This window comes from Scyliorhinus canicula, chromosome 3 (genome assembly GCF_902713615.1).
Source record: "Scyliorhinus canicula chromosome 3, sScyCan1.1, whole genome shotgun sequence".
Classification (NCBI taxonomy): Eukaryota; Metazoa; Chordata; class Chondrichthyes; order Carcharhiniformes; family Scyliorhinidae; genus Scyliorhinus; species Scyliorhinus canicula.
Window position 1 is genome coordinate 98,713,975 of NC_052148.1, and position 13,008 is coordinate 98,726,982.

Consider the following 13,008-nt stretch of genomic DNA (forward strand, 5'->3'; position numbering starts at 1 on the left):
ATGTTAAAAATAATGCTTTGAACAACACTCACCTAAAAATGTACTGGATATGAACTCTGAGACCTGATTGCCAGATCTGCTCATCTCTGAGAGGTGAGTAAGCTCTCGATTGAGCATCCTCTTGAACTGTAAAAACAATACACAATAAAAATTAATACATCTCAATTTGTGACAATTTAGCATTTGATTTAAAGTTAACATAGATTTTATTCAATGTGCTTTCTACCACAAGTTCTGTACGCATTATTTGGATGCACCCTTTGCAATGACTACATCATTTTTCCCCTGAGGAAGGAGCAGTGCTCCGAAAGCTAGTGTTTGAAACAAACATGTTAGACTTTAACCTGGTGTTGCAAGACTTCTTACTGTGCCCATTTTTCTTCAATTTACGCTTTACCTATTCGACTTTCTTTACATTTTCATGGAGTTTTGTTGAGACAGAACACCTTAAAAAGTGGTAGGTGGGAGCAGATTCAGGGATTCCCGCCCCTAACCTATTTCAATGGGGAAGAGAATTCCAAACAAGAAATTCCCCCTCATCTCTATCTGAAATTTGAGAACCCTTAATTTGAAACTGTGTCCCCGAGTTTCATATTCTCCTGTGAGGGGAATCATACTCTTAGCATCAACCCTGTGAACCCCTCTCAGAATCTTATGGCCTGGATATTCACTCCTGAGGTGTGTGAGCTGAGTCCGGAATTTTTCCAGCTCACCGCACTCATCTTGGGAAAAGTGCCCTCAATGGCATGGTCTTTGCTCCTGGGAAGGGTAAGCGGGATAAGGTTGGGCCCGTCACCATGGATGCCGACTGGAGCTGGCTACAGGGGTTGTTGAGTGCCGATGTGGCTGTTTAAAAGGTCTGCCTCAGTTCTCTGGGACTTTGTCCCAGATTTGTCCTGAAACATTAAGCCCTCTATCCCTCAACCTTTGCACCCCATCATCTCTCTTTATTTGCTTCAAAATACTTAGCATTATCTCTGTGAATATTCCTCATACAATAAAAAAGTGCAAGAGGGAGAAACACTTTATTTAGTTAGCTCTTTTCCATTTTGTTGTCATGCCTATACTTGACAACTCATGTCAACCTATGTGTTTGTACTCAACCCACATAGAACACAGAACATACAGTGCAGAAGGAGGCCATTTGGCCCATCGAGTCTGCACCGATCCATTTAAGCCCTCACTTCCACCCTACACCCATAACCCAATAACCCCTCCTACCCTTTTTGGTCACGAAGGGCAATTTATCATGGCCAATCCACCTAACCTGCACATCTTTGAACTGTGGGAGGAAACCGAAGCACCCGGAGAAAACCCACGCAGACACGGGGAGAACGAGCAGACTTCGCACAGACAATGACCCAGCGGCGAATCGAACCTGGAACCCAGGCGCTGTGAAGCCACAGTGCTAGCCACTTGTGCTACTGTGCTGCCCATGTGCTACCATGCTGCCCTTTTATAGCCTGTATGACAATTCTGTGCCAACTTATGCCAATTTCTGTGCCCCCACCCACTGCGCTTTGCATTTACACCGTCCATGTCAACACACCAGTATCCACCTTGGGTGACCTCAAGAGCCATGCGGAGATGAACTAAAATAAAATTTTAAATATCTATTTGAGACTTCATTCTATAAAACAAAAACGTTAATTCATGAAAGCCCATTCACTACAATTAAATTCCTTCAATAACTTAATACCTTATAAAAATAAAAAATTGCATTCACATCACCCCATCAAAGACAGCTAATAATATAATAACCTCTTTGCGCTCTCAATAAAACTGTGAGCTTACTGGCCCCATGATAATGAGTGCTTGTGGAAAGCAGATAATCATTAATAATGCAATAAAATAGCATTTATAGGGTGATGTCAACCAACAGCTATTGAAACTGCTGGAACAGATCTTTTGCAATGCAGACAAAGGCAGGCAATTTTTTTGCAATCTTTAAAGATCTTTACAGGCCTTATCCGTCCTTCTTTAGCATTTGGAACTGCTCTAGAGAGGTGTACCTATTACACTGCGTAATAAAGCCTTCGCTCCAGCAAAAATGGGGACCGGTTTCAACTCAGCATTGAGTTTCTCATATGTGGGTGACACATCCCACACTGGTTCACCCCTCCTCTCCAGTGAAATCAGTTTCTGCCAGAAATGGGGGTGGGAGTTTTGGTTCTAGGGTCCATCTGCCTTCTTGGATACACAGTGGAATCTACATCACACTTCAAAAATCTAAGCGCATATTTTTCAATAAGGTCACTTGATATAACTTAATAAGTTTAAATGTTCTGCTCTTGGCACAGTACTTCTAAAAATCCATTCTATAGAATGTCCAACTGCTTTGTGATTTTGCAGTGACTTCATTCATGTTTTTTCACAATTATTTTGTTTTTCTTTGCAAATATCATCCTCTCCTCTGAGTAGATTGTACATGGTGTGAGAAAGACTCAAATTTTTCCAGGGCTATAGTTCCTGTGGCCATTTTGTACTCCACCCAAGAGAAGGTTTTAAATGCGATGGTGGAATTTTCCCAATCCTGGAGGCAGATTTGGAAAAGTGGGGAGGTGCTGATGCATTCCTGCTGCCAGGCTCCTCACCAAGGAGTGGGCTTGGAAGAGACTCCATGGAGGCAGGCAAAAGAATCTCAGCTGTTAAAGCTCCATTAAGGGATAACTTTATGACATAGCCAGAGACTCCATGCCACAATGGAGGGGCTGCAATTGCAGCTGTGATCAATCAAATGGAATATCCACCCTGATGCACCCATTGGCCTAGATTCTGGTTACTGGATCCGGGCCTTGATCACGGCTGTGCAGGCCAGTCTAGGTGACTCTATATTGAGGTATCCTCATGGTCTTGACCTGCCTTGCTGCACCCAGACACCCATTGGTGCTGTTGAGGTTCCAGATCTGACCTTCTGATTGTACCGGGAACGTTGAGAGCCTGCCCAATGTCCCTAATTAGATGCTGTGTTTAGAGACAGCCTCCTGGAAAATTGCAGAGCCTGTCCCATGCTGGATGAGTGGACTCGGAATGCCCATTTGGTCCACGGCAGGTTCTTGAGGTCTGTGGGAAAATCCAGCACTCAGCTACAGCAAGATAGTTGGATGTTTGGGAGCTGGGTCACTGCAGAGATCAATCCTAGCCTTGCCTGACATCCACTCTTGTGTACTAGCAATAGTCAGAGCTAAGAAATCTCACAAGCAGCAGCTCAAATCTAAGCTCTGTAGTCCTGCCACATCTAGTCATGAATGGTGATGGACAATTAAACAACTAACTGGAGGAGAAGGCTCCAGAAATATCTCTATTGTTAATTATGGGGATGCCCAGAACATCAGTGCAAAAGAGAAGGCTGAAGCATTTCTAATAATCTTTAGCCAAAGTGCCGAATAGATGATCCATATTACCCCCTCCCTGAGGTCCTCAGCATCACGGATACTAGATTTCAGTCAATCCAATCCACTCGATGTTATCTCAAGAAGTGGCTGAAGTACTGGATATTTCAAAGACAACATTCCGGCAGTAGTAATGAAGGCTTATGTTCCAGAACTAGCCATGATCTTAGCCAATCTATTCCAATACAGCTACAACACTGGCATCTACCTGGCAATGTGAAAAATGACCCAAGTATGTCCTGTCCACAATATACAGGAAAAATTAAACCTGACCATTTACCACCTTTTCAGTCTACCTCGATATCAGCAAAGTGAGGGAAGTGATGACAATTCTATCAAACGGCACTTATTCAGTAATAACCTGCTCATTGATGTCAATTCTCCAACCTGGCAACAATAGCAGGCAATGAAAATCATTGGAAAAATTCAAAATTGCAATCCCGCAGTCCTCCACTTTGGCCTTTCTGACACTAATGGGGAGACAAAAGATCAGCCCCAGGTAGCTCAGCAGAGACCAGGGGCGGGATTTTCTGATTCCCAGCTGCATGTTTCTTGGCAGCGATCTGCTGTTTTCTGGTGGTGGGATTCTCTACTCCTGCCGCTTGTCAATAAGATTTCCCAATGAGGCCACTCAATGCCACCGGGAAACTTGTGGACGGGGGTGCACTGCCAGCTGGAAAAGGGAATCCCAATGATCGGAGGATTCCATCGCACGGATCAAATTTGACACCATCTTGGTTCAGGTTCGCAAAGGGTTAACCAGCTTTATTTTAACCAGGGAGGATTAGGCACTGTTTTAATGTGAATTAACTTGCAGCGAAGCAGGGAGACAAGTGTGAAAAAAAACCATCAAGAGGTTTTGCCATGGTTTTCAGTTTAGAACTAGCCAGGCACAACATAATAATTGATGGTTGTCTGCCTATCATCCCAGGTACAATTACAGATCTGGATCCTGAAAAGCTAAAAATGCAAATAAAATAGAAAGACATCTTGCTGGGGATGAAGGGCAAGACAGAAATGAGTGCTCATGTAGCTCTTTGATAGTTTCACACCGTAAATGTAATTTCCATATTTTTACACTGTTCCTTGAAAATATTTCAACTCTTAGGCGTGACAGTCATACTAGATGAAAGCTTTAAGCTTATTTTTAGATTAGATCTGGCTCTTTAGAGCCTTAGGATATCATTATGTAAATTTAGCAAGAGAATCAGTTGCCTAAGTGAAAATTAACTTAAGAAACTGCTATTTTTGTGATAATGTTGCTCGGAGTTATTATCAGACTTCAAACTGATTGATATTTCGCATGCAAGCCAAAGCAACTGGCCAGATCAATACACCTGCTGCTGTCATAGTCAACTGGGATTGCATTTTGACAAAATGAAAGCAGCTGGTCTATAGTTATCAGATGAGGCTTTATAACACATTTGAGCATATTGCTGTCACATGATAAGATGGCTTGAACAAGCAAACTCCAATGTCAAAATGGAGGTTGTGGGTGGTGTGTGGCAAAAGGATTTGGAGGATATCACAGTCGCTAACTTAGGAGCATCTTTAAACAAAAACTATTATTCAAACCCATTTTCCTCGGAAACTTTCTAAAACAAATTGCTTAATGAACAGCAATGAAAAGGGTTGAGATGATCAAAGTCTTATCTTCATAGATAACGTTCATTATATGTCACATTATAACGTCACATTATATGTGAAAGGAAGGTCAACAGAACAGAATTTCTAAATATGATTCAATCTGTAAAATGTACTGAAAAACTAGGAAAATAGGATTGCAAAAGAGTTGATTATATGATCTGAGTGTGAACCATTAAGAAAGGACAAAATTCCTTTATGGTTAATCCTGACGATCTGATATATGACCTAATTATTAATTGACCAGGTAGTTGAATAGAGACATTTTTAGTTTTCTTTATGAATTTTGCCCTTTATATTATTGGAAAAGTTATTCTTGTTGATCACTAGACTTTGATATGTTTCCTCTTAATTTATTTCACTAAATCTTCATAAATGCATATCCTGGGAAACTAGTTGAGTACTCAGAAGTATTGTTGAGAGGAAATCTTACAGATTAAACTGGACACAAATTAATGAGTTTCATGTCAATCAGCTTCAAGATGGTGGATTATTCCATTCTGATCAACAGTACATGTGTCAGAAAATTCCCTTGATGTTCCAATTACCATTGCTAAGCAAACCATACTACTGACTGAATTCCACTTACAGTAAGCATTACTTAATTTTTAAAAAACCTCACACCGCATAAAAATGATATAAAAAGCCTATTTTTTAAAAAAATCATGTGAATGATTCGAATTGGAAATAACTCCACTGTATCTCAAGTGACCCTCGACAGAAATGTGCTTCAGCAGTTTTGCAAGTGCCCACCATGTTCATCCGAATTAACAAAGGCAAGTGTAAAAGCCAGAGCCAATACATAAAGAGGGTAGATGCAGTATAATCCCTGCAGATACATTCACAGGAATACACATTTGGATACAAAGGTAACAGTAAAATTAAATAGTTAAAAAAGTAATCCTCTTATAATAACGACAATTATTTTAAATTCTATACAATGATAAAAGCAGGTTTGGTTTACATACCTTTATGTAGCCCCAAGAAACAGAAAGCAAATAATTAGCTTCAGGCATCTTGCAATTCTGTTCTCACAAAAAACCCACTAAGAAATGTAGTAAAATCTGAAGTTCCCCAAAGACTTGGATCGAAGCAGTCCCAGAAATCAGTACATCAGATTATTCATACAGCAGGTATGTCTGGAAAATATGGCTCTTAAATCCCAATGCTTTGTCACCTGTTTGGTATAAAGTGGCCATTTGTGGAATCCAGTTTGGTGAAATAGAGTTTACTAAATCAATGGAAAATCCTGACCAAAAGGAGTGCTTTGGAGAGGCATCTATGGACGAGAATCTCCTTGGAATATTAGTGAGTGAATAATGCATGTGAGGAAGCTTCGCTGCTGAAAGGACTGGTTGTGCTAACAGATACCAAATAAGGGTCTGAGCACACAACTGCCATGCACGCTATACGGTGAACCCACCTACTTTGCAGACATGACAGCCAATGAATTCTTACTCTCATGAACAGAGACAAGAGCTAGCTTCTCAAAAAGCTAGGTACCTGCTGCTGATTGGTCAAATGGAGAGCATATCCTTAGGGATTAGGGGTTTGCTTCATTACTCCATTAAATGCCACTTAATGATAATTTTCCTTCAGTTTAAGCGTTATGTAAATGCTTGGTTAGGCTTCATATTTCATTGTCATCTAACAACAAGGAATGCATTGTACATCACACCTTCTACTCTTAAATCATAAAATAAGAGTAATATAAAATATGGTCAATTATTTCTTGTTTCTTCCTGCATTACTTAAGCATGCCTCAGTGAAACGACAAAGGAGCTCCACTGACGACATCTGCAGAGATGCCTGCAGGCTGTACGTTCCCAGGAAGGATGAAAGGAGTAAATTGCGATAGATTAAACAAAGGCAGCAGCTGAATTCTTTTCTCCTACCTTGGTGCTTACATAATTTATTTTATCCAGTGGGTTTTGGCTTAATTCAGCCTATTGACCTTTAGATTGAGCAAAGGTCTTGGACCTGGCATTTACGTCCATACTTCAATCATGAGAAGAATGAATTTGTTATTGAAATGCTACTGCTTTCTAATCACACTATAAGATTTTTAAAATATTTTGTTACTTCAAACAAAAATAATTCAAAGAAAGTACTGTAATAATCGGACATAGCCTTTGAAAACAAATTGCTTTTTGGCCATTTAAGGTAGTATGGCAAGATAAAATAATGGATAAAAATAATTAGGACAGATATTTCACAGATTTGTTGGCTGCCAGGAGCCGAGAGGTTGAGAAAGGTTTCTTTAGGTAAATCTCAAACTTCTTGTTGTCCAAATGTCTGTTCAGCTGCCTTGGTTCAGCAAATAATTGTTAATATTTTCTTTGAACTTGTGCATACTTGGGGCTTTGCTTTATGGAACTGGAAACTTCATATCAGGGAAACAAAGGCTAAGGTTAGAACAAAGAACAATACAGTACAGGAACAGGCCCTTCGGCCCTCCAAACCTGTACCGCTCATGATACCACCCTTGGCCAAACCCTCAGCACTTCCTCATGCCGTATCCCTTTATACCCATCTTATCCATGTATTTGTCAAGATGCCTTTTAAATGCCGTTAATATATCTGCTTCTACAACCTCCCCTGGCAACGTGTTCCACACACTCACCACCCTCTGTGTAAAAAAACTTGCCCCGCACATCTCTTCTAAATTTTGCCCATGGACCTTAAACCTTTTTCCCCCTCGTGACTGACCTTTCCACCCTGGGTAAGAGTGCCTACCCATCCACTCTATCCATGCCTCACATAATTTTGTAGACCTGCATTAGGTTGCCCCTCAATCTCCATCATTCTAATGAAAGCAGTCTGATTCTATTCAGCCTCTGCACATAGCTAACACCCTCAGTTAATTGCTGATGTCCTTTTGGTTACATCAAGAGAAACAAGAAAACCTCATTGAAAGCTGCCGGGTCAGTTTTACGTGGCTTTAGTTCCAGAGTGCAGCCTCACCTGAAAGAAGTGCAGGTCAGCCTGTCCAATTTGTGGCCTTCCTGATTTCCCAGTGTTTGAAACAGTAAATCCAGTGAGGATGCTGTTTTAATATGGAGCCTTGCTAGCTGGTGGCATCAATAGATGTTGACCTACAATATTACAGTTACAAGTCCTGTATGGGAGGAACAGATGACTTTGGATTTCTGGCTACCAAAACTCCGCACTATTGGAGTTTACCTCGCATTATAACTGGGTCTGTTGTGGACTAATTGATTTGAGATTGATTGTTAATGTTAGTCAATAACTCCATCATTGTTGTAACCAGCAATCACCAAGATGGCCAAAGACAAACTAGATGGATCTTAGTGTCCATTTTTGCTTCTCATCTATGGTAGAACCATCACAGATGCTATTCGTTGCTTCTAAACCCAGCAATCACAACATGCAAACACATGGTGGCTGAAGGTTTTGAAGCTGCATTTAAGTCTGAAGCACAAGAATTCAACACTGCAAGTCAAATTGTGCTGGGATACTTCCCATTTGCCTGGATGAATGCAGCTCCAACAACATTCACAAATTGGATACCACCTAGGTATCGACTGCACCCCACCCACAGTTTTATTCCAGGTGGCCAAGTGATGAAGGATAGAACTGAAAGCTATTCTTTGCACACCTTATAAGCTTTTATTTACAAAGACACATATTACAAACATGCCCTCCAAACGCAATAACCACAGTTTATTCTGCTCCCCTATATTGGAGCATCCTGCAGTCAATGCCCTCCACCTGAACGCAAGAAAACATTTAATTACTGTGCAATTAACATTCACCATCTCAAAGCTTCATGCCTCCATCACTGTTTCATTGAGGCTGCAGTGTGTACAATTTTAACCGCTACCAATTTCTATGTTTCTTTCTTTCTCGTGTTAGGTGAGTCTGGACATTCAAAAGTTCCTCTGTCCTCTTCTGCTGGAGTGATGTGAGCAAACTGTTTCCCCAGAAACTGGAATTTTCCATACAAATTGTCACCTGGGAATTGGGATGGTGAATTGCCCACTAAACATCTGCAACTGACAAATGAGGCTTTACAGTGCAACCGTCCTCTTCCAAGATTTACCGTATCAGGGTTAATTCACGTTGGAGAATATTTCTCACTATAAACTTGCAGTTGGAGCACTAAAGCTAACTACCATTCTCCCCTTTTTCAATAGCTTTACCTGAGCCATTCAGTCCAAGTAGGCAGCTATGTTATCTGCGCTAAATGATTATTTGACATTCTTGGACTAATCATTAGGAAGAAACTTGACGAGTGAGATCTTCCAGTTGTTCGGGCCAGTGGGATCTTATGGTCGTCCCCCACCGACAGCAACCCCCCACCACGTGTTTCCCATTGAATGTAAGATTCTCTGGCCTCTTTGCGGTATGTTTCCCAATAGTGGGAGGCAGCCCACCACTGGCCGATGGTAGGATTTTCTGCTTGCGCTGCTGTCAATGAAATTTCCCATTGAGTCCACCCCACGCCACCGGGAAACCAATGGTGGTGGTGCGCCGTCGGTGGGACCAGAGGATCCCGCTGGCATGAACAGCCAGAGGATCGCACCTGTCCTCTCCTCTGCCCCAAAACAATTCTTATGACAGTTCTGCTTAATTTTGTCGTGGATCTGCCCAGCAACAAGTCTGCATAGCAACAGGTAGAAATCTGCCTAGGAACAGCAGTAACACAAATGTAACAAGGAATGATGGGATGTGATCTGCCAGCAACAGGTGTCATGGCTCTTTCCAGTAACAGGTAGAAATCTAGCAATAGCGACAGTAAGCATTCAAAAGGCATAATTAGATGCAATTTTAAAAGTAATAAGATGCATTATTCATGTCTAAACAAATAATATGTAGTTTCTAGCACCCTCAGATGCAGAGAGGCATTTTATATCTAACAGCCAGAGAGCCAAATCCCTAATCTAACAGTCAGCAGCCTAGATTAGCATCTAAGTCTTAATGCAGAAGCCTTAATAAAGGCAGTTTAAATTTCTTTGCTGGACCAGGAAAATAAGTTTTCTAGACTTGATTTTCTGCACTATCTGGTGTGGCAACTGTAAGCTGGATTTGACTTAAAAATGTATGAATTAGGATGTTGTTTGGGGAAGAGGGGGATGTCCCAAGGAGATCAGGGTTCGGAGATATAGGGCGGAATTCTCCGACCCCCGCAGGGTCGGGGAATCGCCCGGGGCTGGCGTAAATCCCGCCCCTGCCGTGGCTGGAATTCTCCGCCACCCGGGAATCGGCGGGAGCTGGAATCATGCCCCGCCGATCAGCGTGCCCCCCACGGCGATTCTCCGGCCCGCGATGGGCCGAAGTCCCGGCGCTGTCAGGACTCTCCCGCCGACGTCATTTAAACCACCTCTGTGCCGGCGGGATTGGCGGCGCGAGCGGGCCCCCGGGGGGGGGGGGGGGGGGGGGTGTGTGCAGGGCGATTGGACCCCGGGGGGGGGGGTGCCCCCACGGTGGCCTGTCCCGCAATAATCGGGGCCCACCAATCGGCGGGCGGGCCAGTGCCATGGGGGCACTCTTTTTCTTCCGCCGCCGCCACGGCCTCCACCATGGCGGAGGCGGAAGAGACACCCTCCACCGCGCATGCGCCAGTGGTGACGTCAGCAGCCGCTGATGCTCCGGCTCACGTGCGGACTCACGCTGACTGGCGAAAGCCTTTCGGCCAGCCCCGACACCGGGCGGCGTAGCGCCAAAGGCCGTTAGCGCCAGTTTTGGCGCCAGTCGGCGGAGCGGGAGCCACTCCGGTGCGGGCCTAGCCCCTAAAGGTGCGGAGAATTCCTCACCTTTGGGGAGGCCCGACGCCGGAGTGGTTGGCGCCACTCCGCTACGCTGGGACCCCCCGCCCCGCCGGGTAGGGGAGAATTTCGCCCATAGTTTGGAATAAGGGGTCCATTCTACATGAACTGTGTGTATGCTTAGTGGTTTATATACTTAACTCTCCTAAAGTATTGTAGTCCTGTTTGCGTATATTTGTCCTTTCATTAATTTTATAAATAGTCTTTAATAATTGTCAGATAATGACCAAGTTGGTTATTCTCACTGGGCTTCACTTGACTGCAAACACCATTCCAAAAAAAACAAAACTCTACACCCCCACAAACTGATGTTCCAACTTGGGATACCCTCGCAGATATCATCAGCGTGGTTTGTGACATTTTTTTTTTAAAGCTGAAAAAAAAAGAAAAATCAAAGATAGTGGATGGGTTCCAATAAATATTTAAATACCAATCTCATGCAGCTCACACCAAATCTTTTTTTAAACTATGTCGTGACAGCAGGCGTTCAAACTGCATGACAGAAAAGGGAGTCATCACTAAAACTTATACACCAAGACTTCTGTTAAAGTTTTTGAGCAAAATAAGGAGGTTGGTTTATTAGAAAATGCAAATTCTCACAGGATATTCTTCAAACACACAATTCCAATCATGTTCGTGCATTATTAATCAGAAAAGTTTCCGAGAAATGGTCCAAGTTTTTTTAAATTTGAGTTTAACAATCATATGACTTGACAGAGTAACCATGGTGTCATATAATTTATTCCACCCAGATTCTGTTACCAGCCCAACAACTAAAAGCGAAACAAACATCAAACCGTTTTCATACAAAGGATATTGCAAAATGTAAATAAAAAATACAATACAAAAAGTACTCCCTGCAGTAAAAATATTCATCATCAAAGGGTGTCTCTGGTTAATGAAAGAGACTTTAAAAAAACTAATCAGATGAATACTTCCAGTAATAAATGAGGACACTGGTATCATCTGGTGCATTGTCAATATTTTATTTAAGACAAATTAAGAAAGAGTAATACATCAAATAGGAGAAGTTGAAAGGGTCGAGAGTAAATAGAGGAGTAAAAGAGTGTGGGTGATGGAAAGACTGACAGAAGGCACGATTCACCGGAAAAATTTCAAAGTCTGGATTTGGGCGCATTGGCAGAGTATTCCGTGATGGCTGCAATGCCGTGACTGACACAGCTATTCAATGGCACGCTGCCTTTTTTGGGCCTCTGAGTGTTTCTCCCCATTGAGGCCACACTTAGAAAATTTTCCGGAACTGGGAAGCTGAGCTCCTCATAGATTGGGGCGCCATTTTGAAAGGGTACCCCGACCTCTACACCTCCCGTTTCAGGACTCCCCCCTCAGGTGCAGCTGTTGACTCTTGAAGCTGGATGAATATCACGCAGGGATATTTAAATTAGCTTGATGGCTAATTCAAATATCATTATCTGGATCACGCCCAGTGAGGTTTCGCACACACGCAGAGCCCAATTTGGGGCTCTGCCACAATTCACTCGTCAAGTCGGGCGCAACTTGGTGAGAAAATCACTCCCGAAGAATGGGGAGCTACAGCAGAGAAAATAGGGAGTGCAAGTGGAGAATGAGGAGGTGAGGAGAGGAGATAATGGGGGGAAGAGAAGTGGAAGGAAGAATTGTAACCAACCCTCTAATTTTATTTGGGAGCGATTTGATTTTATGTGCTTGTCCCTTTAAAATGTTTTAATATTGTATGAGGCTTGCAAAGGAAATGCTGACTAGAGAGGAAGGTTGTTGGCGGGACTCCATTGTAGCTTTCCTTCAGAATCCTCAAGAGGCAAGTCTATTTATAATGCAATATTTAAAAATTCACATGATTCGTACGTAACAGGGGAGCTGACGTTGCTGAACGTGATGAACTATTACTGGGCAGCGAACATCGCCAAGGTCAGAAAATGGTTTGTGAGGGAGAGGTCGACGTGGGGGTGGATAGAGGTGGCTTTGTGTAGGGGAACGAGTTTAAGGGCATTGTTGTCAGTGCCTCTGCCGTTCTCACCGGCCAGGCACTCCGTGGGCCCAGTGCTGGTATCGGCCTTAAGGTTGTGGGGGCAGTGGAGGCAACATTTGGGACTGGAAGGTGCCTAGGTGTGGGCAGTGAGCTGCGATAGCCATAGGTTTGCGTCGGGGGGGGGGGGTTTGGATGCAAAGTTTTGGGGGTGACG

The 13,008-nt window shown here is 43.0% G+C and overlaps 1 protein-coding gene across 13 annotated transcripts in view; it reads right to left on the reverse strand.

Annotated features, from left to right (window-relative positions):
- The window catches only part of pde4d (phosphodiesterase 4D, cAMP-specific), a 1,491,178-nt gene that overhangs the window by 36,187 nt on the left and 1,441,983 nt on the right, over positions 1-13,008 (reverse strand). For 12 of the 13 annotated variants that reach the window (XM_038790967.1, XM_038790972.1, XM_038790969.1 and 9 more), the window contains one exon: positions 33-126. In XM_038790967.1, the coding sequence (XP_038646895.1) occupies positions 33-126 (94 nt within the window). Of the gene's footprint in view, positions 1-32; positions 127-6,004; positions 6,376-13,008 lie in introns of those variants that run through there. The other variant, XM_038790980.1, reaches the window with a different exon arrangement.